The following is a 25392-nucleotide window of genomic DNA, read 5'->3' as shown; positions in this document are numbered from 1 at the left end:
CCAGCATTGTTTTATTAAAAACACAGACAAAGAATTGGCAATTCAGCAGGTTTTATTACAAGACTTTCACTACAGGTCGAGGGATAATTGAGCTTCAAATTACCTACTGCCAAAACATGAGAAACAAAAATACTGGTAAAAAACACTTTGGAGCATTTAAAAGAAGAAGTCGGAACAATTGCAATCACACCAGACAACCATGTGTAAAATAATCTGCACATTTTAACAAGCGTCCCGTCGTGCAGAGAGGGGACGACCACCAGGAGAAGCACTGCTTAACTCGTGTCCATCTGCAAAGACATAAATAGGAGTCAGCCTCTCATTTATTTATTCATTCATTTATCACAGGGCAAATGAGATGCCCATTCAAAACTTACTCTGGCATTGTAGGCATCTAACTGAGCATCAAGTTCTTCTGCGGACAACTGTTGCTTGTTAGGTCCACCACCGCCACGTCCGCCCCTCCCCCGTCCTCTGGGGCCACTGGCACCTCGGCCTCCTCGTCTGTTTTGCATGCCACCAAAACTGCCACGACTTCTGTTCATTATTCCTCCGCCACCACCGCGACTGACACTAAGAAAAACAAAAAAATTGCAATAACCAAGTCTAGACGCGTTGACAGGTCTTACGACATCAACCTACCTCTGCATAGGTCGCCTCTGTGTATCAATCTGTGACGTGACGAGCTGTATGTTCATGGGTCGGCCTGTGAGGAACAAAAGTCTTTAGCAAACAGAAACCACTTAAGCAAGTTTATTTTTTGCCTGCCACGCCTACCGTCAAGTGGGATTCCGTTGTACTGCTTCATTGCCTTCAAAGCATCTGCCCTCCTTTCAAAGTGAACGTCTGCTGTTCCCAAGCTTCTTCCTGACCGGTCGTAGTGGACTGCAGCTTTTTTTAACGTTCCAAATTCCGCAAACAGTTCCTTTTGAGAAAAAAAAACAAACTCATTAGTACACCCATATACGTTCAAGTAAATTCTCAGTGACAAATTTACCTGAATGTCTGCGTCTGACACACCGAAGTCGAGGTTGGAGACCAGAAGTTTCCCTCCCGTTTCAACGCCAGCACCTCCGCCTCCGGCAGCGCCATTGAAGCCGCCAAAGCTGTTGTCATACATGTCGTGCTGCCACTTATCTGGAAGCTGTTTCGGCTGCAACAGATGAAAGAGAACGCACCTGCTGACTTCAGGATCCCTTTGTCCCTGTCATTGTCCACATGGCTGGGTGTTGGGGCAAGCAGGGGCTCCACATCCAACAGGACCAGGGTGCACATTCAGATCCCAAAGACAAACTCGAAATATTCCCTGCCCACCCCATCACAACAAGTGACAAACGGGGAACACATACATAACTACAAAGGGGGTAACTTTGTACATACATGGCTCAATATTAATGTCTATTCTATTCTATTAAAGATCCAGGCTAACCCATACTTGTCAGAAAGGCCCGAATATTCCCACCCAGCTAACAACAATCCTCACTGTACTCTTGCAATCAGCGCCTCCAACAAAGGCCCTCCAGAACTGATCCCCAGGTACAGGGCGTCCCGTCAGATCAGCGTTGTATCCAGCGGTGCACCGGGCTCTTTCCCCGACCACAGTCCATTCCAAAGCCAAAGGGGGCCATGGTGGAGAAATGTCCATAGAACAGATGAGGGGAACTAGTACACTGCCAGCTATGCGTGGATTATCTCCGCGTCCATTTTGAGAACACGCCATTTTGGCAGGCCCTTTGTTATTTAACAGAAGTGCTCGGCTGAAACCCAATTGGGGAAAAAGGCCTTATGTGAAAGCTATGACGTAGTTGAAGTCCACGCATAGATCCTTGCGTAAAACTGAAGGTGAAAAGCCAAAATATTGTGAAACGCGCCCTCCACTCCGGAACAAAGGGCCTCTTGGTCGTTTCACCGAGATAACAAAAAACTCTCCAAAGGCAGTGTAAAAAGCACATGGTTGATGAAGGGGTCTCGTAACCAAATCGAGACGGGTAGAAAACCAAAAAAAAAAAAAAACATGGCTAGTGCTCATGGTCGGCTATCTTTAATTCAAAAGCTGGCTTCAAAATGGCGCTGTGAAGGCCTCCGCGTCCCAACTTTAGCTAGCGTAGTTAGCCGCATGGTTAGCATTGACCTCCTCGAAGGCCCCTCTCAAACGACGTAGCTCGGATGTTGTGGTGGAAGGGCAGACAATTCAAACAATTTCGTTATTGCTCAATTTTCTAGTGGCCCTCAGTGGAGATGGCTCGGGCAGTTAGTGACATATTGGCATAACCAGCAAGCTGGCTACAGGTAGCGAGCCTACCGGAGAACAGAAGCACTTAGCCCAGGCATTGAGGTTTGCCAATGGGTTTTCCATAATCTGCCCATTCCTTTACTTTTCATACCCTGCTATAAGGCGTTGGTCTGCCGCGGGCGCGGCTCAGATTCTGTCGGCTCCTCATGGGCCCGGATCCGCCACCTCGGCCTCCAAATCCTCCTCCGCCGCCGCCGCCACCACCACCACCTCCAAGACGGCCAACGCCACGGCCGCCACCAGAGCCTCCGCGGCCACGGCCTCTGCCTCCGCGTCCTCCTCCTCCACCTCTCCTGTTCTGCTTGATAATGTCGTCTAAAGACATATCCATCTTATCCGCCATTATTGCTGCCAAACAAAGCTAAACTTAAAAAGAAGTTATCTCTATTGGTCCCTTCCTCTACTTCGGTGGCTCGACGCTCTTCAGACTGCAATCGCACTACAAAGAAAACCACTGGCGCAGGGCTTTATATAGGGACGGACCATTACGTAAGACGCACATGTGACGTCACTACGCAATGCAGCTGCTTTGGTGTTTCAGTTTGAGTGACGAATTACTAAGTAAAGTCTAAATGAGAAGAATAGCAGTCACTATTAGTTACCGTAGTTCTGTATGATTGAGTGACGGTATAGTAAAGCACGTATCACATGGTTTCTAGTTGACTATTGGTAAAGCAACAGCCATAAAATACCAAAGAAGAAGACTATTGGTAATGCAAAACGTATTATTAGCTCACTGTGATATAGAACGGCAAAGGTGTAGAGGGCATGTTTCTTATCTAGAATTTATTTCCAATTAAATAATATCTGATATATATTTTACAATGGAATATGTACTTTATGTCACAGCATCTTTTGGTGTTTTTAATTAATCTACAATGAACATCAACAGGGTTAGTGTAAAAATGTTTATTCAATCCTGTTCCAAGGGGTTATAAACCAAAGGTGGGATACTCAGACAGTAAACTCTAGTAAATAAAAGTCAATTTAAGCATCAAGAAAAAGTTTATAATAAAAACATTGGCCTTTTAGAATGGATTTGGCTTCAAAAAATTCTGATATCCAATGTGGCCTTTAAAATATCCAACATGGCCTTTTAAATATGCAACAAACTAATGTTCAAAAAACCAAAAAAGTCAGCCCTTTGTATTTCTTCCAAGGTCATCAGAGTAGCAAAAGTAGATGTTTAAACGGCAGTCTTGTCCTGTTGCGACGTAAGCTTGCTGTTCAACATCCGATAATCCGTTAAAAACAATGCACATGGCTTTGGGAAATAAAATAAAACAGGATGTTAATCCTTATGATCCACATTTTTTCAGACTGGGCAGGGGAGATCCAGAGATACTGACTTTCTGGATGACCAAGAGGGCTGACTTTCTGGATGACAAAGGCTGATGGAGGTCAAATTCTAGAAAAAATGGGGGGAATCGGGCAAAGCTTCTCAAACATCATGGGACTAGGATTTCTTGGAATCCTGTGTGTTGCGTTTCTTAAGATCGCTCAGGTCCACTGGTGTAAAAGCTAAAACAAGGAGTGAAAATAGGTATGATTATAGACCACCAAGTAAACATTACTTAACAATTACAGATAACCATACATTAACTCACAATGCAGATTTGGGTTTGGATTCTTCTCAACATATTCTTGTGGTCCACGGTCATTGCGCTCACTATTTTGCGTTGATCGAATATCTCTGAGCACACACTGCCAAGCTGTTAAAATAAAACAAAACAAAAAGGTAAATCTTGACAGTTCACTGAAAGTTTGTTCCGACTATAGTTGGTCATACTTGAAAATAATATTTAAATCATATCAGAAAAGCTTTGTTGTCATTGACAATGAACAGAATACACAAAATAAGGACTTGCTTTGGTGTTTAAGAAGTGTTCATGAGTCCAACGGCAGAGGGAAAGAAACTGTTCTCGTGGCATGAGGTTCTGGTTCGGAGGGAGCGTAGCCTCATGCCTGAGGGGAGTGGCCCAGGCAGGAGGATACGGTCCATCCAGACCATCCATCCATCCATCCATCCATCCATTTTCTACCGCTTGTTCCCTTTCGGGGTCGCGGGTGACTGGAGCCTATCCCAGTGACTTTGGGCCTTAGTACACCCTGGACAGTGGCCAACTCGTCGCAACTCGACCCATCAAGATCATATTTACGTAAAATTGTTGTAGCAATGATCAATATATAATCTACAAGACACATTGTTGAACACTATCCAGTCTAATTTCCATACGAGGAAAAAGCTAATCGCAACAAAAAGATAAAAATAATAATAATCGCTGTAATTTAAATCATAATCTAAATCAGAATTATTCCAACGATTATTTGCTTAGAGACAAGGTGGGGCATCGGCGCGTCTAAAATGAAGCGAACAAACAGATGAAATGAAAGTTGGTGACAAATCTACCTGAATAGGCTGCAACAATTAATCAACTGTGACTATAAAGAAAATAACTTTAGTCGTCCTTTGATCATCATAATTGTTGTCTGGATTATACCAACTCAAAAACACATACAGAAATACCTTTTTCCAAAGACAGTGACAGTAAATCTAAATGAATAAACTATGTATGATTTTCATCCATAAGATAAGATAAGATATTCCTTTATTGTCCCACATGGGGAAATTTCATTGATGCAACGCAGGAAGATACAGAGGTAGATACAGAAGAAAAGAACAGATCACTTATAGGAAGTTTGAAAAACACTCTCAGTAGAAGATCTCTTATAAATACAAACTCTTATAGACAAAACTTCCCATTTCCCAACAAGGGATGGAGGGGAAAAATAATAAAGATAAAAATAAATAAATAAATACCATTGCATGTGATCACGACAGTAATTGCACATGAATATGTGTCACGACAGTAGTTGCACATGAATTGCATAGTAATTGTACAGTAATTGCACATGAATCACGACAGTAATTGCACAGTAGGACTAACAGTGTTTGTTATAAAGTCTGACAGCAGCAGGAAGGAAAGACCTGCGAAACCTTTCCTTCACACAGCGAGGGTGGATCAGTCTCTCACTGAAGCTGCTCTCCAGAGCGGACAGAGTGTCCTGCAGGGGGTGACACTCATGGTCAAGCATAGATGTGAATCTAGCCAGGACCCTCCTGTCCCCCACCTCCTGCACCGAGTCCAGAGCACAGCCCAGGACGGAGCTGGACTTCTTGATGACTCTGTCCAGCCTCTTCCTCTCCCTCTCTGTGATGCTGCTGCTCCAGCAGGCCACACCTACAGGAGCTGATGCCACCACAGAGTCGTAGAAGGTCTTCAGGAGTGGCCCTGTCACTCCAAAAGACCTGAGTCTCCTCAGGAGGAAGAGCCAACTCTGGCTCTTCCTGTACAGTGCGTCTGTGTTATGAGTCCAGTCCAGTTTGTGGTTCAGATGAACACCCAGGTACTTGTATGAGTCAATGTCCCGTCCCTGGATGTTCACTGGTGAGGGGGCAGTGGGGTGGCGTCTGCGGAAGTCCACCACCATCTCCTTGGTCTTCCCCGCGTTGATGAGGAGGTGGTTCCGCTGACACCAGTCCACAAAGTCCTGCGCTAGTCCCCTGTACTCCGCATCATCGTCGTCCGTGATGAGTCCTATGATGGCAGAGTCGTCAGAGAACTTCTGCAGGACACAGCTGTCCGTGTCATGTCTGAAGTCTGCAGTGTAAAGGGTGAAGAGAAAGGGCGCGAGGACAGTGCCCTGGGGCGCCCCCACACTGCAGGTCCGAGTATCAGACACACAGTCCCTTGCTCTCACAAACTGGGGTCGGTCTGTGAGGTAGTCCAGGATCCACTCTGCCAGGTCATACTCCACACCAGCTGTCTCCAGCTTGTCCCTCAGGAGCAGCGGCTGGATGGTGTTGAAGGCGCTGGAAAGATCAAAGAACAGGATCCTCACAGAGCTGCCAGGCTTTTCCAGGTGAGAGAGAGAGCGGTGCAGCAGGGAGATGGCGGCGTCCTCCACTCCGATGCCAGGCCGGTATGCAAACTGCAGCGGGTCCATGGCTGAGCTCACTGTGGAGCGGAGGTGGTCCAGGACCAGCCGCTCCAGTGTCTTCATCAGGTGGGACGTGAGAACCACTGGCCTGAAGCTGTTGAGGTCTTTGGGGCGCAGTGTCTTAGGCACAGGTACCAGACAGGAGGTCTTCCAGACCTGTGGTACCACCCTCAGCTTCAGGCTCATGTTGAAGACATGCTCCATAACTCCACACAGTTCATCTGTGCAGGACTTAAGGAGCCTGGGGCTGATGTAGAAGCCTTCAGTCATCAGATTTGAACTTTTATTTGGTGAAAAAATGTATTCAAAAGTAAACAATAGAAATCATCGTTTAACTGGTCAACTAATCAAAAATGTGTGGTTAATTGCACTCCTACTCTACAAGTAGAAAGGTACAAACTGTGATCAACTTTTCCTTTCAAAGAAACATATACAGTATGTATGCATTGAACACATTTCAGAGTTAATGTTATTTATCTTGATCACTAGACACACAATTTTTGTAATGGATGAGAGCAATAATCCGTAGTGATTTATGTGATTAACAGCACAGCCCTACTACAGTAAGTGTGCTCTTATCATATTTGAGCATTTTTCTGCTTCTGCTTTATTTTACAGTCAAATTTATTTGTATTTTTTGTCCCCAATCCACAAAGCAATTCTGTTACATTCAGTAATCGACTCACTATCATAGATGAATCGCACATTTTCCTCATGTGCAGGAGTGAAAAGTTCACCAGTGTTGGTCGGAGATCGTGGGCTTGAGGTCCGCTTGTAACTGTTCACCATCCTGGGAGCAGATGAGCTTCACAAGCAGAAAATACACAGTTGATTATGTATCTTCTTACATTTTTTATTGTGTAAATATTAACACATTATTCAAAGACAATAGGGTTTTGCCCACCTGGTCATTCTGTTTTCCCACTGTACTCGCTCTTTGCACCTTTGTGGTGGGTGGATGAGAGGAATAAAAAGAGTACAGTTGAAGTCTGCAGAAATAAAGAGGTGTGAATATACACAAAAACACAGTAATACAAATTCTGTAAACTTGTATAGTTAGAGCTTGAATTGAGCAATATTAACCATACTGTAGAATTTCAGTTTGAGTAATTTCAGCAAAACCATTCAGAGGTGGGTAGAGTTCCCAATAAATATATTCATGTAAAAGTAAAGTTACTTCAAAATTGTGTTGTCACAATGCTAGAATTATCATCATTAGTTCTGATGAAGCTCAAGATATAAAAGAAAAGGTCCATTTGTCATGTACATGTGCTTTATTTTAGTCCCGATAATTACTCAAGATTCGAGATTTAATACTCAATAAGTATCAATTAATATCGGATCTTCATACTTCAAAATAGAGTAGTGATAAGTTAAATTACTCAAGTGAGAGTAAAACAGTATTTGGGGAAATAGTAACTACCTGTACATAACATTTGTTAAAGTTAATTGACAGAAACAGAAAGGTTCAAATGATTTTATGTTGTCAACATGAACCTTACAGTGGGAAGAGTAACCCAAACTATTGCTCAGGTAAAAGAACAGTTACACTGTCAAGTCAGCTGCTTACTGTTACTCAAGTAAGCTCGGAGTATAAGAATGGTGTCTAAAGAAGCATTTTTTTGTGAAACGTTATTCAAGTAAATGTAACTGCACGTCTTTGAATCCTTTTACCCATTTTGATTTGCTGACTTTACAGCAATCTTTCAATCCATGGATCTAAACAACAGCTACCAGGATGCATTTGTTTACGTTTTAGGCTAAAAATAGCTAGCTAAACAATGACAACAATGCCTGTAAACCGGACAGCAAGTCACTAACGAAACAAATGACGAATAAATATATCGTTTTGAGGGTAAGAGTTTTAAGATTTAGCATTAACCTACATGTCCACGGGCTAACAATATATTTGCTGACACAAACATTCGAGCCTGTGCTTTAACGCTAGCTGTTGAGCTAGCGGATGCTTTACATTGTCTAGCATAGCATTAGGCAGCTAATGTTTATCTGCCGCTGCTCTCAGTGTACGATGCCATGGAGTTTATCAATTTAAAACATGCACAGTAAAGGACGGTGATGCATAAATATTAAACGTACCCCCAATCCACGAATTCGCTTGTTTTATTTAGAGGCTCAGGTGTCAAACTCCAAAAAACCGAGAAACCTGCTAAACGTTGCCAATGCCAACCAATCATATCCGGTACAAGACCCGGAAGAGGAAAAGAAAAGCCAGGCCTGAAAACGAAGATGATTTTGACATCTAAATCAGTGGTTCTTTTTCATTTTCATACAAAGTACCACCTAAGATAATATTTGTCTTACCAACTACCAATATAAACAAACCCGGACTGCATTAGGCCTAAATTAATGTTAAACAAAGTAGTCTAACATGATAAGATAAGATATTCCTTTATTGAGACTAAACCATTATGAGATTAAACAATGAATACAGTAGCTCAAACTACTGAGGGCCCCGCCTACCTCCAGTTGCACAAATACCTCAGTTTGAGAAACACTTATCGATCCAGACTAAATAGCATGACCCAGGTATCACCATCCCTCAGGACCTCAAGTGGGAGCCCACCATCAGCTCCCTCATCCAGAAGCCCCAGCAGAGGATGTACTTCCTGAGGCAGCTGAGGAAAGCCAAGCTGACAGCGCAGGTGATGGTGCAGTTCTACATGAGCATCATTGAGTCCATCCTCATCTCCTCCATCACCTCCTCCATCACCTCCTCCATCACCTCCTCCATCACCGTGTGGTACGAGCCACAGCCAGGGACAAACAGAGACTACAGCGTTGGACTCATGCACACTTCTTAACACCTGTCACCTGAACTAATTGAATCACTCACTGCACTGTTCACTTTCTGCACTACATCTGTAAATTTAATTGTCCATCCATCCATTTTCTACCGCTTGTTCCCTTTTTGGGGTCGCGGGTGACTGGAGCCTATCCCAGTGACTTCGGGCCTTAGGCGGGGTACATCCTGGACAGTGGCCAACTTGTAATTTCTGTTAAATAATTTTGATCCTATATCAGATTTAAATTGTTTTACTTTAATGCATGCCCTTCTTGATTTTATATAGGTTGTTTTATTATTGTTCATTGTTTTATGTTGCACCAAATCACCAAAGCAAGTTCCTATGTTTGTGAATTCTGTTCATTTGCAATGGCAATAAACCTTTTCTGATTCTGATTCATATAATTGTGGGCCTACCCTTGTTGTTGTTTTGGTCCCTACTTGAATTTAACTATAAAAACAGCTTTTGGGTTAGGGTTAATAGTGTACCACCTGGTAATTTCCATCTGTTGCTTCTTTATCGAAAATAAATATTGCAATCAATTAGCCTCCCTCCTGTGTGTTTCTTACTAAAATAAATATGTTAATGACACTTTACCAATTAGCCTCCAGGTGTCCTACTTTGCCAATATTGTCTCCAAAAATTGGACCGTTTCAGTTCATCTCTTAGCAAGCTAAAAGTTGGCCTAGACAATTTGAGTTGGCACAAAATCAAATCACAAATTAATAGTCTTTTTATAGAAAAAAATCTTTTTGTAACTTTAGTATAGATCTCTTTAAACATTTATATGAAATGTAAATTCTTGTATTAGTTTATCAGTTTATGTTTCTCTTCTCTCAAATGTGAATGCTTCTGTATGTGTACATTGTGCACTCCAAACAGAATCCTACTTTATTATAATTTTTTACATATATTGTAAGATTTGAATAAATAAATAAAATAAATCCCCCAAATCGATCTGCCCTGTTACATTATGATTTGATGCACTTTGTAACTGTTCTGGTGAAAGATCATCTGTTATCCTGCCTGTGGGACATTCTCGACAACGCAATAACATTTCCATGGAGACAAACAGGTGGCCACCAGAAAAGTTACACAGTGCTCTTAAAATGTTTACGTTGGTTTAATTCACAAAATATTCTAAGTTAATTTTTAATCAAAATGACTTTATTTATGAAAACGTACAAAAATATTTATTGCACTGGAAATCATAAGACTTTGAAAGGACAATACTTTCTTGACAGTACAGTTGAGTTGTACACAGCAGGTGAAGTGCATTATTTTTTACTTCTGAGCTACCAATAAAGTGTCAGTAATGTGTTCCTCCTCCTGCCCAGCAGAAGGACAAACATTTTGCAATAAGACAACATGGCTTAAATTTTGTATCAATTCAATAGAAACTCATAGGAATTTGAATCACTTGAAAAGAATCATTTCAACTACACTAGTACAACCAACATAATACCCAAGTTTATACATATACTTTTCAAACAAGCAAAAATAACAAAATTTGTTATTTTCTTTACAGTGTCAGTGACTTGGTGACATTTATAAATATACGATGTCTTCAAGTGTCTCTTTTCACGCGCAGCCAGTTTCAAACAGTTTTGCCAGCTCTTGGCACTCCGAGTCAATAAGATCAGCCGGCTTCTCTCCATTTTGATTCTCTGCCTCAGTGCTAGCTCCGATTGCCAAAAGGTATCTACAATACAAAAATAACATTAGCTACTGCAAAACCTAGAAGCATTTTTTCATTGACTTGATTGTGCAAATTTTACCTGGCAATTTCCGGATACCCATCACTGCATGCCATGTGCAACGGCGTCCAACCATCCTCGTCTCTTTGGTGAACATCTGCACCGTACTTCACCAGCAACTTCACCACTTCAAGGTTCCCCGTTAGCACTGCCTCATGCAATGCTGCCATACCTGCACAGAAGTCATTGTTCAACCCTCTTCACACAAAAAATGTCTACAGACAATTTCCCATTCCAAGACTTCATACCTGAATGAAACAGCGCATCCACCCGAACTTTCCTTGCTCTCATGAACCTTCCGATTTGCTCCAGATCTCCTCTTCTGACGATATCTTGGAAGACGATATCATTGGGAAAGTGCACTGTCCTTTTTGCAGGCGTCTCCGGTACTATAACGGGTGCTGGCTTCTCTTGCGCTTGTGCACGCCGCGTTGAAGTGTACCGCGTGGAAGTCTTGGTCGAGTAAGACGGGACATAGGCAGAAGCAGTCTTGTAGCTGGAGGAATAGCTGGTTGGCATGTAGTGCGTCGTGCTGTATTGCGTTGGCGAATACTTCGTCAAAGAGCTGTAGGACGATGTGGTTAAACTCGGCGTGTAATGCGTCGGCGTATAGCTGCTGGCAGAGTGGTAGGTTGGTGTGTACTGAGAAGCCCGGATGTACGAAGGCGTAGTTATGTGGTAGTTGTACTTCATCCTTGCAGTTATGGTTAGACCTCCTCCTATGAGTAAATGTCCAGGAGGGGAAAGAATATCCCAAGCACAAAAACACAAACAATCCAATAATAGAATCCTTTTGGTTTTGTCCGTTTGGTTGCTGTTCCGTTGAATTACTCACTCAACATTGCAGATACTTTTTTTAAATCCAAGGTGTGTCCGACGCTCTTGTCTTCCATTTGTGTGTCGAGTGTAGGTTTGCAGTTGCACAAAAGTGATGGGACAAGCAGGACGGGGTCTCTAAATATCCTCTGTTGCGGCTATTTTGAGGGGAGAGATCCAGTGACTTCAGCTTTGAAATGAGTGGCCATGACGAGGACCCTCCCACCAGGGGGTCACATGCTCATGACATGACAACACCCCTTGGCCATATAAATGTTGACAAGTAAAATGTTCTCTGCGAATGTACATGTCTGAGAGGCTGTGACAAACAGATAAATATCAAGGTTACTACAGTTTGTTTTGTTCAATGTGGCAATTTAGTTTATAACATAATCTATTACATTTTTGGGGAAGTCCAACTTTTATATATAACATTTTAGAATTGCTGTTGTAAATGGAGAAAAAGATTCCAAATACTTATATTGACATGAAATGGGCTGTTAGTTTAGACTTATTTAGGTCCTGTAATGTAGGACTGTAAGAAAACAAGTTGCATCAGTTCAGGACCACTATAATCTGTTTACAGGAAGGTGTTTATGATCCACATGATATACTAAAACCTGGGAAAAACAGACAGTTCTGTCTATATTATTTTTGATTTTGGAGTTAAGTAGCACAATACCAAATTGGCATGGGTCTTTGATTATCTCCTAAATTATCCTCAGTTTGTAAGATTTAGTGATGGATGTTCTGTAACAATTTTGGCACACTGGAGCTCTGCAGGGCAATGTCTTATCAGCATTCTTATTTACTTTATATACAGTCGACTATAAGCACAGTTTTGATTCTTGTTTTATGCAAAAACAATTCAGATGACACTACCCTTTTGGGCCTCATCTCCCAGGGTAATTACATGGCCTACAGAAATGAAATTAGCACCTTTGTTAGCTGGTGTGATTCTCACTTTCTACAGCTCAATGTAGGCAAAATACAGGAACTACTTATTGATTTTGGAAAGAAAAAACAAGTGTTTCTCCAATTGTCATTAAAGAGCAGTCTATTTATTTATTTTTTAAATCTTACAAGTACCTGGGAGACATCTGGGCTGTAAGCTGAACTAAAAAAAAGCCTCAATGCAGAGTTTTCCTTTTGAAAAAACTCAGATCCTTTGACATGAGCAGAAGGCTTCTGAAGATGTTTAACCAGGGTATTGTGGCCAGGGTGTTGTTTTACGCTTGACTGTGTTGGGGTGGGAAGATCAAAATGGAGGGCAAAATCAAAATGAAGAAGCTGATTAAAAAGGCTGGTTCAATGGTGGGTCTGAGTCTGGATTTAGTGAACAGTGTTACAGACAGTGGATGAGAACCAAACTTCATGGACCATCCTCTCCGGAGCTCCTTTAGTGGCCCAATGGTAATGTCCCAGTGTTCTACTGAATGCCTCAGAGCTATCTAGGTTAGTCCTGGTATGATATGGGCAAACCTTTGAAGATGTCAAATATATTAATCCGGTAAAACTAAATTGTATAGTTGTAGTTGTTGTTGTACATTTCAATACCAATTCTAGTAGCCTTTGTGCGAACGGCAACCTTGCATTGTGGCTTATGAAATGAAAACATGGGAGTCAAGTGAAATACAGTAAGTGCCCGTAATAGGACATGTTGTGTGTTTCTTTGACCCGTGGTTCATGTGACTTCACCGTCCTCGACCTTTGAACCTGAACCAGCTCCTCCAGTAAAGGGTTGGCGCACAGGGGGAGCCTGGAGAGAGAGAGGATATTTGAGCTTCGACAGTCTCACCAAACGGCCTTTGTATGGAGGCCAAAAATACACCCCATCTACAGAGACATTTAGCCATTAGCAGACATGGCACATCTTTTTTTCTTCATAGATATAGATATCTCTCGTGAAGGAAATTCATTGTTTGCATTTGACCCATCCCTCAATTACACTTGAGACACATCTATCAGCTGCATATATCAGTCATCTCCAGATCAAGCTAGTCGTGGTCAGGACTTAGATGGAGGGCAAACTATTTTGGTTGGTGTTCTAGTTAAATAACCCAATTATGTAGGGCCCTTTGACGCTAATCTGCTCTGAGGTCCACAAAAAATATTATATTATTATTATTACGTTATATTATATTATATTTACAGGGTAATCACAGTAATCACAGTAATGGATTGTGGGGATGAAATCGTGTTACAGCTGATGGGCAGAAGTGATATAACCAGCTCACAGATGATGCTGAGGAAATAGCGCTGACATTCTCACTTTTATTTTTACACTCTAATTAAACTCAATAGTGTGCCCTTTTCACACTATTCCCAAGTTAGACACTGTTTGCCAGTAAAATTAAAATAGATATCTAGTGTTGGTGTAAAAAATGACGTATGTCTTATTATTAGCGCTGCAGGGGGGCAGAGTGTAGGAGCCCACGTCTAGACAAATTAATATCTGTAGATGTTCAGGTCAAGGAGCCTTTGGAGCATGGTCCAATTTCAGTCTCTAATATGGAGTGGTGGAGAGGTAGTGCGCTGGGAGAGCCGGCCGGGGCGTCCCTAAGCTATGTGACTGGTCTCCATGACAACGCACGCACAAGTAAAGCGACAAGACCAGTGTGGTAAATGTTTGTTTTTTAGCGCCTAGCTCCCAGCCCTAGCGTGAACAAATACCATGAATGACTCCTGCGTTTCAGGCCTCAGTCTATTCGCGGCCCCTGAACCTCCATATCTGCCCTTTAGGTCAATGTTACCATCTGACACATTAGTGAGGAGACATAGGAGAACGCTTAGCTATATAAGCACTGTATTTTATAGTACTCTGCCAAAAAAAAGCATTAGATTTAGGTAAAGCTGCGAGTAAAATCCTTAAATTGTCAATCAATGTACAAGCGGATTTTAGTGGATTTTAAGATATTCAGTTGCCTGAATATCTTAAAATCCACTATTTTCACATTAACCTCAAATTACCTAAAGATAAAATGTCGTTAGTTTTATTTTAGGGAAAGTTGAATTTTATTGTTCACATGTGCTTTGTGTAATAAATGTATGTCTTTGAAAAAAACATTTCTGTTATTTGTCTGAGAAATGCTGAATCGTGTTTAGGTGATGGATTGTCCGAAAGATGATCAACACTGAAGTGTCCGTAAATTTGGACAGAAAAGACTTAATTAACCCTCTGGTCACGTCAAAAAAAGGTGTCACCTCATCTTGACCCTCAATGGTCTCCACGTTTAAACGGCCATAAAATCCACATAGATTAATATTTCTTTCTACTTTCAAAACTCAGATCTCTTTATCTACCTCTACTCTACGGATGACGGATCTGCTTGTTTCTATGGACATTTTATGTGACAGGTGTTTTATTTCAATAAATAAATAATTAAATAAATACAGGTACGTACATACATACATACATACATGACGTACGTACGTACATACGTACGTAACTTGTAACTTGGCCTGGTAGTGCTACCAGATTGTCTCCATGGAGACAGATAGTTAACAACAAGCAATAACATCTGAGAAGCAGGTAGCGGGCCCCACACCAGAAAAGTGCACATTTAATTCCTGAAGTAATAAATTATAATTAATAAAAAAAAAAAAAATATTTGAGATAAAATCAGTCAAAATGCGACCTGGTATACTTGGTTTCACTGTGTATTTTTAAAGTGGCAGAGGTATACATACATGAGCACTGAGGCCAAAAGACTGTCAGTTTGACAATGACCTGCTGATGGGGATTATGGGATAGCAGTCCAAAATGGCTGCCCAGATTCCAGGACACTTGAGTGAGAGAGTGAGTGAGATTCACATGATGTAGGTAAGAGGCAGGTGACAGGCAGGTAAGAGGCAGGTGAGAGGCAGGTGAGAGGCAGGTGAGAGGCAGGTGACAGGCAGGTGAGAGGCAGGTGACAGGCAGGTGAGAGGCAGGTGACAAGCTCGCTCAGTGAACTCAAATGCATCCTATTCCTGCTTAAGGAGTGCAACCATTCTCCTCTGTGGTCATACATAAAGGTCATACTAATCTTGTATGATATTGTTGTTGGGTGTTAAAAATGCATTGCACACTCAAGTGGCAGATGTACAAAACCAGTGTATAGGTGTTAAACATCATGCATATAATTTATGATTATGATGATGCTTTTTACTTATTATAAGATATAAGGATGGAGAAATGCACTTATCCATAGGTTTCAATCATTTTGACTTATTTGTTGTTGCCACCCTTTTGGAGAAATGACCACCTGCTGTTGCCTTCCGCAGTTTGAAAGTCATGAAAAACGGTGCATTAAATTTAAAATGAAAAGGGTTGGTACTTAAAGAAGATAACAGTTCTGGACTTTGATCCTTATCTACAGCGGCGAGTCGCTTTGTGGACATTTCCATCTGCTCTTGCTCCATCCACAAACCCTCTGCACCGGACACGCACTCAAAGATTTCAAGAGCACGGACTTTGCGTCTGAACTTCAAGTATAACACCAGGACAGTTGTAAATTAGACTTGCTAAACCTGTCTGCAAGTAGGCTAAACTTTATTGCCACTTGGCAGAGGCCCCAGTGCAACATGCAGCTTTCGTCCTCAAGATGGCAGTAGAAACAAGTGTGTCACGTCACTTTGGACCCATTAATATTGTGCATTCTGTCTTGATATGTGTAACTGTATTACATGCCACCACTGGATGTTGCTAATGAGTCATGGTGTCTGAGTGGCTATATAAGAGGCACAGAATAAGAGGCACTTCCTCTGTAACAGGCTACATGACAACTTTGAAATAAAAGGCTTGAGCAGTAGCTCAATTGTTCACTAAACGACGTCTCGTTACTAAGATGAACAACACACATTCTAGTCGTCCTCAGAGGTGGGATTTCCCAAGTTTCGACTTGTACATTTTCAATGGAACAACCTTCATAGGCCGAGTTAGAAAGCTGAACATGGCTGCGCCCTGCGTTTGGTGAAAGATAAATAACTAACAGCTTCATTAGTAGTGCTTAATACTAACCTTAATTTGCTCTCTACTGTCCCCTGTTGTCTTCATACCTACTCCAGTGCAGCCTCTGTAATAAACTGAACATGTAACAATAATGCCCGGGTCAATAAATTAACTTGGGCAAACATTTTGGCTGATTGGAGCAATTTCCTAGACTTTATTCCTTGATTGAGTTTTCTGCCTTGACAACTAAAAAACAAAAACTCCCTGTGGAGCTGTTTGCTCAATTGAACTTTATACAACAATATGGCACATTTAAACTGACCCTGAAGGGAAGAGATAAAGGACACAGGACTCTACCTTGGCCCATAACTTACAGGAGAACATTTCATTACTCATTGTTGACACTTTAACATTCCAAATGTTGTAATTTCATCTGCATAACCTCTTTCTAACTGAAATGCAGATAGCAAGAACGTTTTGAAAGTGAAATAACATGAGTATACAAGAATAATTATGTGAAATAGCTACAATAATAATAATTGGGAGTTTTTATTTATTTATAGGAGATCTTCTACTGAAAGTGTTTTTCAGACTTCCTATAAGTGATCTGTTCTTCTGTATCTACCTCTGTATCTACCTGTGTTGCACCAATGAAATTTCCCCATGTGGGACAATAAAGGAATATCTTATCTTATAAATACAATATGTCAGCTTGAAATGCTCAAAATTCCTTACTGGTCATATGTAGGCCAACAAAGCTCATGTATGTAGCCTATGTGTGTGAACCAGCAGTGACCCTCATGCTGACCACTGGATGCTACACTGATCAATGTCCAGTAGGCGTGAGACAGAGAGAGGGTTCACTACTCTCCTCTGTAGAGGTGTCCGGTGATGGCACCAATCTAAATCAGGGGCCAGTAATCCTTTCAGTTAAACAGGCCACCAACTCCTACTCCACTGCAGCTTGCTAGTGTGAATTCAGGAAATCCTTCAACATTCAATGAATAATATGGTCAGTTGGATGACATGGATCTTTAAATGTTGGTTAATCAATGTGTGATAACGATAAAAAATAAAATGCATATCAACCTTCTGATTTAACCTGTGGCATCGCTTTGAGCCACTAGATGGAGTCTTGAGCACCTTTTTGTAGACCAAAACAACATTCCAAACAGACTTGATTTATGTGTTGTTGATCACAGTAAAGGTTAAGAGTAGTTTAGTTTATTAAGATCCCCATTAGCTCCTGCAAACCAGTTTCTTTATATACCCCACACGCACACACACACACACACACACACACACACGCACACACACACACACACACACACACACACACACACACACGCGCACACACACACACACACACACACACACACACGCACACACACACACACACGCACACACGCACACACACACACACACACACACACACACACGCACACACACACACACACACGCACACACACACGCACACCTACCTCACACACACACACACACAAGCCCAAGGTATTATATATATATCTATACACACACACACACACACACACACACACACGCACGCACGCGCGCGCGCACGCACGCACGCACGCACACACACACACACACACACACACACACACACACACACACACACACACACACACACACAAGCCCAAGGTATTATACATATATCTACCTACATACATACATACAGTATATATACATATAAATACACTCACATAGATACATATACATACATGTATATATATACATGCACATATACATATACATACACATACAGAGTGAAAAAGAAAACAGCAGTAAATAGCTCGTTCACTAAAACAAAAACAAAAAACAAGAAAAATAACAATTACATAATATTATTATTAGTTATACTACCACTATCATTACCATAATTAGTAATCAAATCTTAACTCCATTCCTGAAGCGCATTATTGTGTAAAAAGGAAAAGCTTTAACTTCTTTTGAAATTACTTTTTGTTATTTTCAAGCAACAACAAGCAACATCGTGTGATGTCCCAAAATGCATTGGTGGTTGTAAAATGTGACTAATACTGCTGGGTGTATTGAGCCTTGTCCACTGCAGTGACCACCCATGGACAGTGTGACCGCCGACGGTGCAGGGCTGGCACACTCGCTCCTACTTTGCCAATAAAAAAACAGGCCTATTGTGACTTGGAAGAGGACAAAGATCTAATATAGCACCAATGAAATTTCCCCATGTGGGACAATAAAGGATTCTCTTATCTTATCTTGGATCACAATATTCTTGACAGTAACATATTAGGTCAGTCCAAGAGAAATGTGTTAAAACTTGTCTTCAAACGTATTAGTTGACGTTTAATTTTCAGACCAATGGGAAATGTCTGTAAAATGCATCTCAAAAGCGCAGAAATAATTTGCAACATAACAGTTTTCATATTTTAACATTTATTTTTGTAGTAACAATAACCAGAGTAAGGCCTGGATCCATGCAGGGAATATATCCGACTCTCTTCAATCTGGGACGCCCTCCGCAGGTTCTGCAGCTGATTGATGATTGCATCAGCGCCTAAACCTGGGCTTGGGCAGGGGTCCGGTCCCTCCTGATGCGGTTCATCCTGGTACATAGAAACTGGGATGGAGTCCGGTTCCGCCTTGATCTCAACAAGCCCTGGAGGGGGTGGTGACCGGTTCTCTTCCTCTGCCGTAGGATCTGGGTGGAGCAGCAGCAGGCTCTCCTGGAGGTGGAGTAGTTGCAGCATTCGGACTTCCCTTTCAGCCAATCTTGCTGTCACGCGTTCCTGGGACTGCTGTATTTTCTGCTGTAGTTCTTGTTTCGCTCTCAACGTTGCAGTGTAATCCTCATCGCGGGGTCGAAGTCTATGACTCTGAGGGCGTGAGTTCCGGATATCATCCATCTTTATTGAACCTCACAGGTACACGCTGACTGCTTTCTGATTCGGAAACCTGGCAAAGAAGAGGTAAACCTGGCGCACTCGTACAGCCTCTTATATACCTGATGCACACGTGATGTCACAAAGCACACGTGATGTCACAAAGCACACGTGATGTCACAAAGCACACGTGATCACAAAGCACACGTGATCATAAAGCACACGTGATGTCACAAAGCACACGTGATTTCACAAAGCACACGTGATGTCACAAAGCACACGTGATCACAAAGCACACGTGATGTCACAAAGCACACGTGATGTCACAAAGCACACGTGATCATAAAGCACACGTGATGTCACAAAGCACACGTGATGTCACAAAGCACACGTGATGTCACAAAGCACACGTGATCACAAAGCACACGTGATGTCACAAAGCACACGTGATGTCACAAAGCACACGTGATGTCACAAAGCACACGTGATGTCACAAAGCACACGTGATGTCACAAAGCACACGTGATGTCACAAAGCACACTATCATGCAAAGGTGGAAGCACCCGTGAACAACGGAAAGGAGAGGAATGCAGGTGATGTTATGAAGCCAGGGACGTGCATTCAGGGGAGACAGGGGAGACAGGGCTTCACCTGTCAATCTTTTTTTTTTTTTTTTTTTATTAAATATAAAAAAATATTTCTATTTTGTCATCTGGTATGTATTATAAACCCCCTTCCGTTTGAATCCAATATTGAACAATATTTTGTCAAATAAGAATGTCAAAATGTTCAGATGATTGCCATTCAGATACAGGGAGGAGGCTGCAGCTGCTCAGCCTCTGGAGCACACACACACACACACACACACACACACCACACACACACACACCACACCACACCACACACACACACACAGACACACACACACACACACCACACCACACACACACACACACACTGACCTGGTGCAATGCAAATGATGTGTCACTCTCTCTCCCTCTGTTTATAACAAATAAAACACCCTGACCATGTGCTCAGTGCTTCCATATTCTCAATAATGTATGAAATGTATTTCTGAAGCATGTTTTAGGCTCACAGATTCATTATAAAACCGCAGTAAAAGTTCACTCAGAGAGGCTTCGGGCTCATGTAATGCGCATGCTCCTGAGCCCGGCCGTGTGTGGACAGGTTTCACTATCTTCTTCCTTATTATTGTGTTTGTAGAATCTGGACGATTACATTTCCAAGTTAAAACGTTTCACAAATCTGGATTTTCAATCAAAGCAAGAGGTTATAACTAAAGAAAGAGCTACACAGGAGTTGAACGGGTTGTTTTAGACACAGCCATATATCTAAAAACACTGACATCACTTATTGAACACAGCCTAATGGTGAGCGACACGGCCTTGGAAATAAGAAATAATGAGTTCAAATCCTGCTTGTCCCGCATTCTTTTTGTGTGCCTCTCTCGCCCTGAACCTACGTCACTGTATAAAGCACACTATCATGCACAGGCTGGAGCGCCCCCTACTGGACCCCCCACTAACTACAGGAGCATGGAAACAGGAGTTACGGGGCCTTTTGTACAGATACATTACCCACGTCTATTTCTAATGCCAACGTCTATTCTCTGACAAAGAAAGCAAATCCGCGCAGCCAACCAAAAAGTACTGTGACTATAGTTTAGTCGACTCCTTTTTCTAATAAGTTGTCTGTGCTTCTTCTCAGCGCCCTCCGATCAGTGGCCTTAGTGCTAAAATCACCTATTTATTATTTTCTGCGACATGTGTTCTTTACATTTATGCCGTTATGATGCATTATCGACCCTGACTGTGCTGGGAATCACTGCTGTAAAGACCAATGTACTGTTTTCTACCAACACTTTTGGATGTACTCTGAATCTTGCCACTTTGGATTCCAGCTCCTCTTTTGTCCATTACCATCCATCATTTCTTTTGTCTTATACTGACTGGTCTTCCATTTAAATCTCTGGGTTACAATTAATGTGCGTGTGAGACGGTTTTATTCAAGGCTCATTCAAACTGCATTGGTGGTTGTAAAATGTGACTAATACTGCTGGGTGTATTGAGCCTTGTCCACTGCAGTGACCACCCATGGACAGTGTGACCGCCGACGGGGCAGGGCTGGCACACTCGCGCCTACTTTGCCAATAAAAAAACAGGCCTATTGTGACTTGGAAGAGGACAAAGATCCAATATCAAATTTGAAATGATTTACAATTGTCTGTTTGGTTTTCTTTTCTTTATTCATTTAAATAAAGCATAACATTTGTAAAGCATATATTGAATCAATCAGACAGAAAAACTTAAACACCATTATATTATTTGTAGTCGTCTGAAACAGTAATAAGTTCCATGTAGGGCTAGGCGGTTGACAGATATTAATGATCACAATATTCTTGACAGTAATATATTAGGTCAGAAAGGAGAGGAATGCAGGTGATGTTATAAAGCACACTATCATGCACAGGCTGGAGCGCCCCTACAGTAAAGACTCTCTATCCAGTAAAGACTGGATAGATATAGTCTTTACACACTGTCCATTCATTGGTTTTCCTCATGTTTTTTTCACTGCGTAGTTCTGTTAAGATACTGTTATCTACCTGTCCTAAAGATCAGACATCAACCAGATGAACTATTCCTAAACCTAATATATATATATATATATATATATATATATATATATATATATATATATATATATATATATATAGATAGATGTTTTCTCAGAGTTTTTGTACTTCAGTCGTCATTACAGTAATGGCTCAAATCAGCCAACATGAGTTGTTATTAAGGTAGCTATGTTGTCCATAGTTATAGATGGTGATTACATTATTTTATACTATGTCTACAACTTAGGGCCGTATTTTGCCCCCGCAGGTAGTGTTAACGTGGGGTTCGTTTCATCACATCTCGTAGTCTCCGTAATTGATGAGAGCGCAGGGCGTGGAATTCTATACATACTGCATACTTTGCATACATAATGCACTTTGAATTTTTGCTGGATTTAGTTTGTTTAGGATATATAAACCAACTCTAACAACAACCAACTCTTTTCTATTTACTTATATGAACTTTGAATATCTTTGAAGCATTTTCCCCCCAGTTATCTGTTTGTTTTTGCCAGTCGTTTGCAATGGAAGAAGGTGCTATCCTCATCCGGTTTTCACAAAAGCATGATAGGTCAGTTACATATTTGTCCGTGCCTGTGCAAGGGGCAAACATTAGACCCGTGAAGTGAAGCCGGAGTAAAGCGAGCTGCTTCTCCGTGCCATCTGGACCACATTCACAGCATGGTCCCCGCGTTTGTCGAGCCGCAGCCCCAAAAGTGCTGAAGTCACGCAGTCATGAGCACATACTTTCAGTGGGAATTGCGCCATATCCATTACCGGCCAGTGAGGGAATATTTTTATGGATTTTACAGAATGCCATTCACTTTGTACGTGGCAATGTCTAAAATTAATTACTGCAACACCAGAGGAAAGAGGAATTACATGTTGTCTAAAGGGCTAAGGTCCTGGGTCAGTCCCAATTTAGTCCTTCGTTTAGTCTTATAGATTAGCCCTGATTTATCATCGCTATTCCAAAGTGAATTCTGCTTGGATCAAGTTCATTCCTTTTTTATGACTCCTGATTTAGTCCAGATTTAGTTCTAGTTATCACTGTCTTTTTTTAAAATTACTCCTTGTGTAGCTTTAGTCCTGTTTAGGTGTAGTTCATTAGGGTTTTTATAACTCATGGTTTAGTCCAGATTTGGTCCTAGTTTATTTCTAGTTATTTTCTGCTTTTTACGACTCCTGGTTTACTCCAGACTGAATCTTAGTTTAGTTCTTTCCTGTTTTATGACCCTGGTTTAGCCCAGATTTAGTTCAGCTTTAGTTCTAGTATAGAACTACAGTTTAGTCCTGGGTTGTTTGTTGTAGTAGATCTTGTTTTTCTGGTTTGGTACTTAGGAATCTATTGACGCTGTTCAATTTTGGTAAAAAAATTGATTTAGAAATACATAGATGTAATATTTTATACATCATATTTTATAGCCAAGACCATATCATGATCCTTCCCAACTACTTACAACTTTGAATAATGACATGAAATATAAAAAGCGAAACAATGCATATTTTGTATGTTTTTATCATCATCTCACCTTCACCCCTGAACCAGCTGATATTTTGTTTATTTTTATTCACCTCATATTCACCCGGTTTTGACTTTCCCCTCAGCTGTGAATAACTAACCCTCAGAGACTCCCAAAGTGTTTTCAGCCGCTGTCTGAGAGGCCATGGGCGCGTAATCCCCCTGGCCCTATCCCGAGGCCGGGGTGTGGGAGGAAGGGCAGGTGATGATACTGATGGAGTAGATGAAGAGTTGGTGTGGCGCACTGGTAAATAGGGCTCTCAGCTGTCCACAAGGGTGGGTGGAGCTTTTGCACCCGGCCCGCGAGGGGATATAAGGTTACCTAAGCAGAAAGTAACTCGCGCCCGTGGAAATGCTCAGCTCAGAGGTGAAAAGTTGTCATGCGCTGAGGTTGGATTGCACAATGAAATAACTGTGCCCTCTGCCAACACTTCCTGGTTCAATGATGTTATTGTTTTACAAGGTTGTGACTGAAGTAGGAAACAAAGTAAAACTATTTCATTTCAATACCGTGTGATGATTTGATTCAGATTTTTTATAAAACTTGTAATGGTTGAATTTCATCTTTATTTCACATTCAAATGTTATTCATGATGTCTATATGTATGTGTAAACTGGTTAAACACAGTAGTATCAGTGCACATTTAAACCCTTCCACACCCTACACAGCCCTGTAGCCTAAAGTTTTTAAACATTGATTCATTAATTTCATTCATCTTTATCGCCTGTTCCCATTTATTTTGACCCTTAGCACAGATAAATGGTTTTTGTTTAGGATATCTTCATTACATTTGGCAACGAATTAAAGAAAACATCGATCCTCCAGCTCCAGTCTCTGAAGTTCACTCATTTACGTTGGATTTGAGGTGAAATATGACAACATTTTCTTAATATTTTGGGTCTTCTATATTTCGGTGCTTTATTCTCCAGCACAATGTTAGATTTCATGTTTATTACGTGACTGCTTGTGTGCTAGTTTTATTATGTGCACGTATCAGGACACGTATCGTATCATGTTCCAAGTATCGGAATACGTATCGTCTTGTGGACCCTGTGTCAGGATATGTATTGTATTGGGAGGTTCTGGAATTTGGTTCAAGAATTTGTTACGCCAGTGATCGCGGTCCGGCCCTCCGCCACTGGCCTGGATTCAAATATGGTCCTCGAAGGAAAAATAATGTCACACCCCTGGGGATTTTTCCTCCGAGGGCCACACCACGATCACTGGAGTGACAAATCCTTTTCTGTAAAGTACAGTATAAGATAAGATAATCCTTTATTGTCCACACATGGGGAAATGTCATTGTTACAACGCAGTAGAGGACAGATTACTTATAGGACGTTTCAAAAAAACACTCTTAATAGAAGAACTCTTATAAACAAAACAAAAAACTCTTATAAACAAAACAAAAAACTCTTATTAACAAAACTTCCCATATCTTAATAGGGAATGGAGGATTTTTTTTTTTATTACAATAAAATAAAAAGATAAAGACAAAGATAAAAATAAAATAATAATAAAATAAAATAATAAAATAAAAATAAAAATAAACATAAAAATTAAATAATAATAAAATAAAATCAAAAGATAAAGACAAGATAAACATCAAAATAAAATAATAATAAAATAAAATAAAATAAAGTAAAAATAGCTAGCATAAGATTAAACAATACTAATACTAATGGTAAGTAAGTAAGGTAAGTAAACAAAACACTCTTATTTACATCAGTATAGGCTATTGGATCTATTATTT

At 41.1% G+C, this 25392-nt stretch overlaps 3 protein-coding genes across 5 annotated transcripts; all 3 read right to left on the bottom strand.

Moving 5' to 3' along the window:
* Positions 1-34: 34 nt before the first annotated feature.
* On the bottom strand, positions 35-2750 carry alyref (Aly/REF export factor). Of its 3 annotated transcripts, none has more exons than XM_072442530.1 (6): positions 2385-2750; positions 998-1153; positions 778-925; positions 643-706; positions 378-573; positions 35-290 (listed from the first exon to the last, which is right to left on the bottom strand). In XM_072442530.1, exons 1-6 carry the CDS (start codon positions 2634-2636, stop codon positions 276-278), a joined length of 831 nt encoding a protein of 276 aa, XP_072298631.1. In that variant the 5' UTR covers positions 2637-2750; the 3' UTR covers positions 35-275. The 3 variants fall into 3 exon arrangements, with proteins under 3 accessions (XP_072298631.1, XP_072298632.1, XP_072298633.1); XM_072442531.1 differs by having other exon boundaries at positions 378-567; XM_072442532.1 differs by lacking the exon at positions 2385-2750 and adding an exon at positions 1484-2383.
* A 437-nt stretch (positions 2751-3187) lies between these two features.
* On the bottom strand, positions 3188-8510 carry mcrip1 (MAPK regulated corepressor interacting protein 1). The gene is made up of 5 exons (XM_072442529.1): positions 8393-8510; positions 7200-7284; positions 6982-7100; positions 3901-4005; positions 3188-3814 (listed from the first exon to the last, which is right to left on the bottom strand). The coding sequence occupies exons 2-5, from the start codon at positions 7205-7207 to the stop codon at positions 3750-3752; spliced, it is 297 nt and encodes a 98-aa protein (XP_072298630.1). The 5' UTR covers positions 7208-7284; positions 8393-8510; the 3' UTR covers positions 3188-3749.
* Positions 8511-10248: 1738 nt separating this feature from the next.
* ppp1r27a (protein phosphatase 1, regulatory subunit 27a) lies at positions 10249-11789 on the bottom strand. The gene is made up of 3 exons (XM_072442528.1): positions 11105-11789; positions 10878-11028; positions 10249-10801 (listed from the first exon to the last, which is right to left on the bottom strand). Exons 1-3 carry the CDS (start codon positions 11547-11549, stop codon positions 10681-10683), a joined length of 717 nt encoding a protein of 238 aa, XP_072298629.1. The 5' UTR covers positions 11550-11789; the 3' UTR covers positions 10249-10680.
* Positions 11790-25392: the final 13603 nt, after the last annotated feature.

This window comes from Eucyclogobius newberryi, unplaced genomic scaffold (genome assembly GCF_026437365.1).
Source record: "Eucyclogobius newberryi isolate DKJ021-1_F unplaced genomic scaffold, fEucNew1.0.hap1 SCAF_13, whole genome shotgun sequence".
NCBI classification, from domain to species: Eukaryota; Metazoa; Chordata; class Actinopteri; order Gobiiformes; family Gobiidae; genus Eucyclogobius; species Eucyclogobius newberryi.
Note: the sequence above shows the minus strand (reverse complement) of the source record. Positions and strands in the feature narration are given on the sequence as shown.

Coding starts and splice junctions, on each gene's coding strand:
- alyref (XM_072442530.1), bottom strand. CDS start 2,636: ATGGCGGATAAGATGGATATGTCTTTAGACGACATTATCAAGCAGAAC. Junction 1,154..2,384: donor GACCAACGCCTTATAGCAGG/GTATGAAAAGTA, acceptor CATCTGTTGCAG/CCGAAACAGCTTCCAGATAA. Junction 926..997: donor TGTCAGACGCAGACATTCAG/GTAAATTTGTCA, acceptor TTTTCTCAAAAG/GAACTGTTTGCGGAATTTGG.
- mcrip1 (XM_072442529.1), bottom strand. Junction 4,006..6,981: donor TGTGCGATTCATCTATGATA/GTGAGTCGATTA, acceptor TTATTTTAACAG/CTTGGCAGTGTGTGCTCAGA. Junction 3,815..3,900: donor TCCAAACCCAAATCTGCATT/GTGAGTTAATGT, acceptor TCCTTGTTTTAG/CTTTTACACCAGTGGACCTG.
- ppp1r27a (XM_072442528.1), bottom strand. CDS start 11,549: ATGAAGTACAACTACCACATAACTACGCCTTCGTACATCCGGGCTTCT. Junction 11,029..11,104: donor GGATGCGCTGTTTCATTCAG/GTATGAAGTCTT, acceptor ACTTCTGTGCAG/GTATGGCAGCATTGCATGAG. Junction 10,802..10,877: donor GGGTATCCGGAAATTGCCAG/GTAAAATTTGCA, acceptor TTTGTATTGTAG/ATACCTTTTGGCAATCGGAG.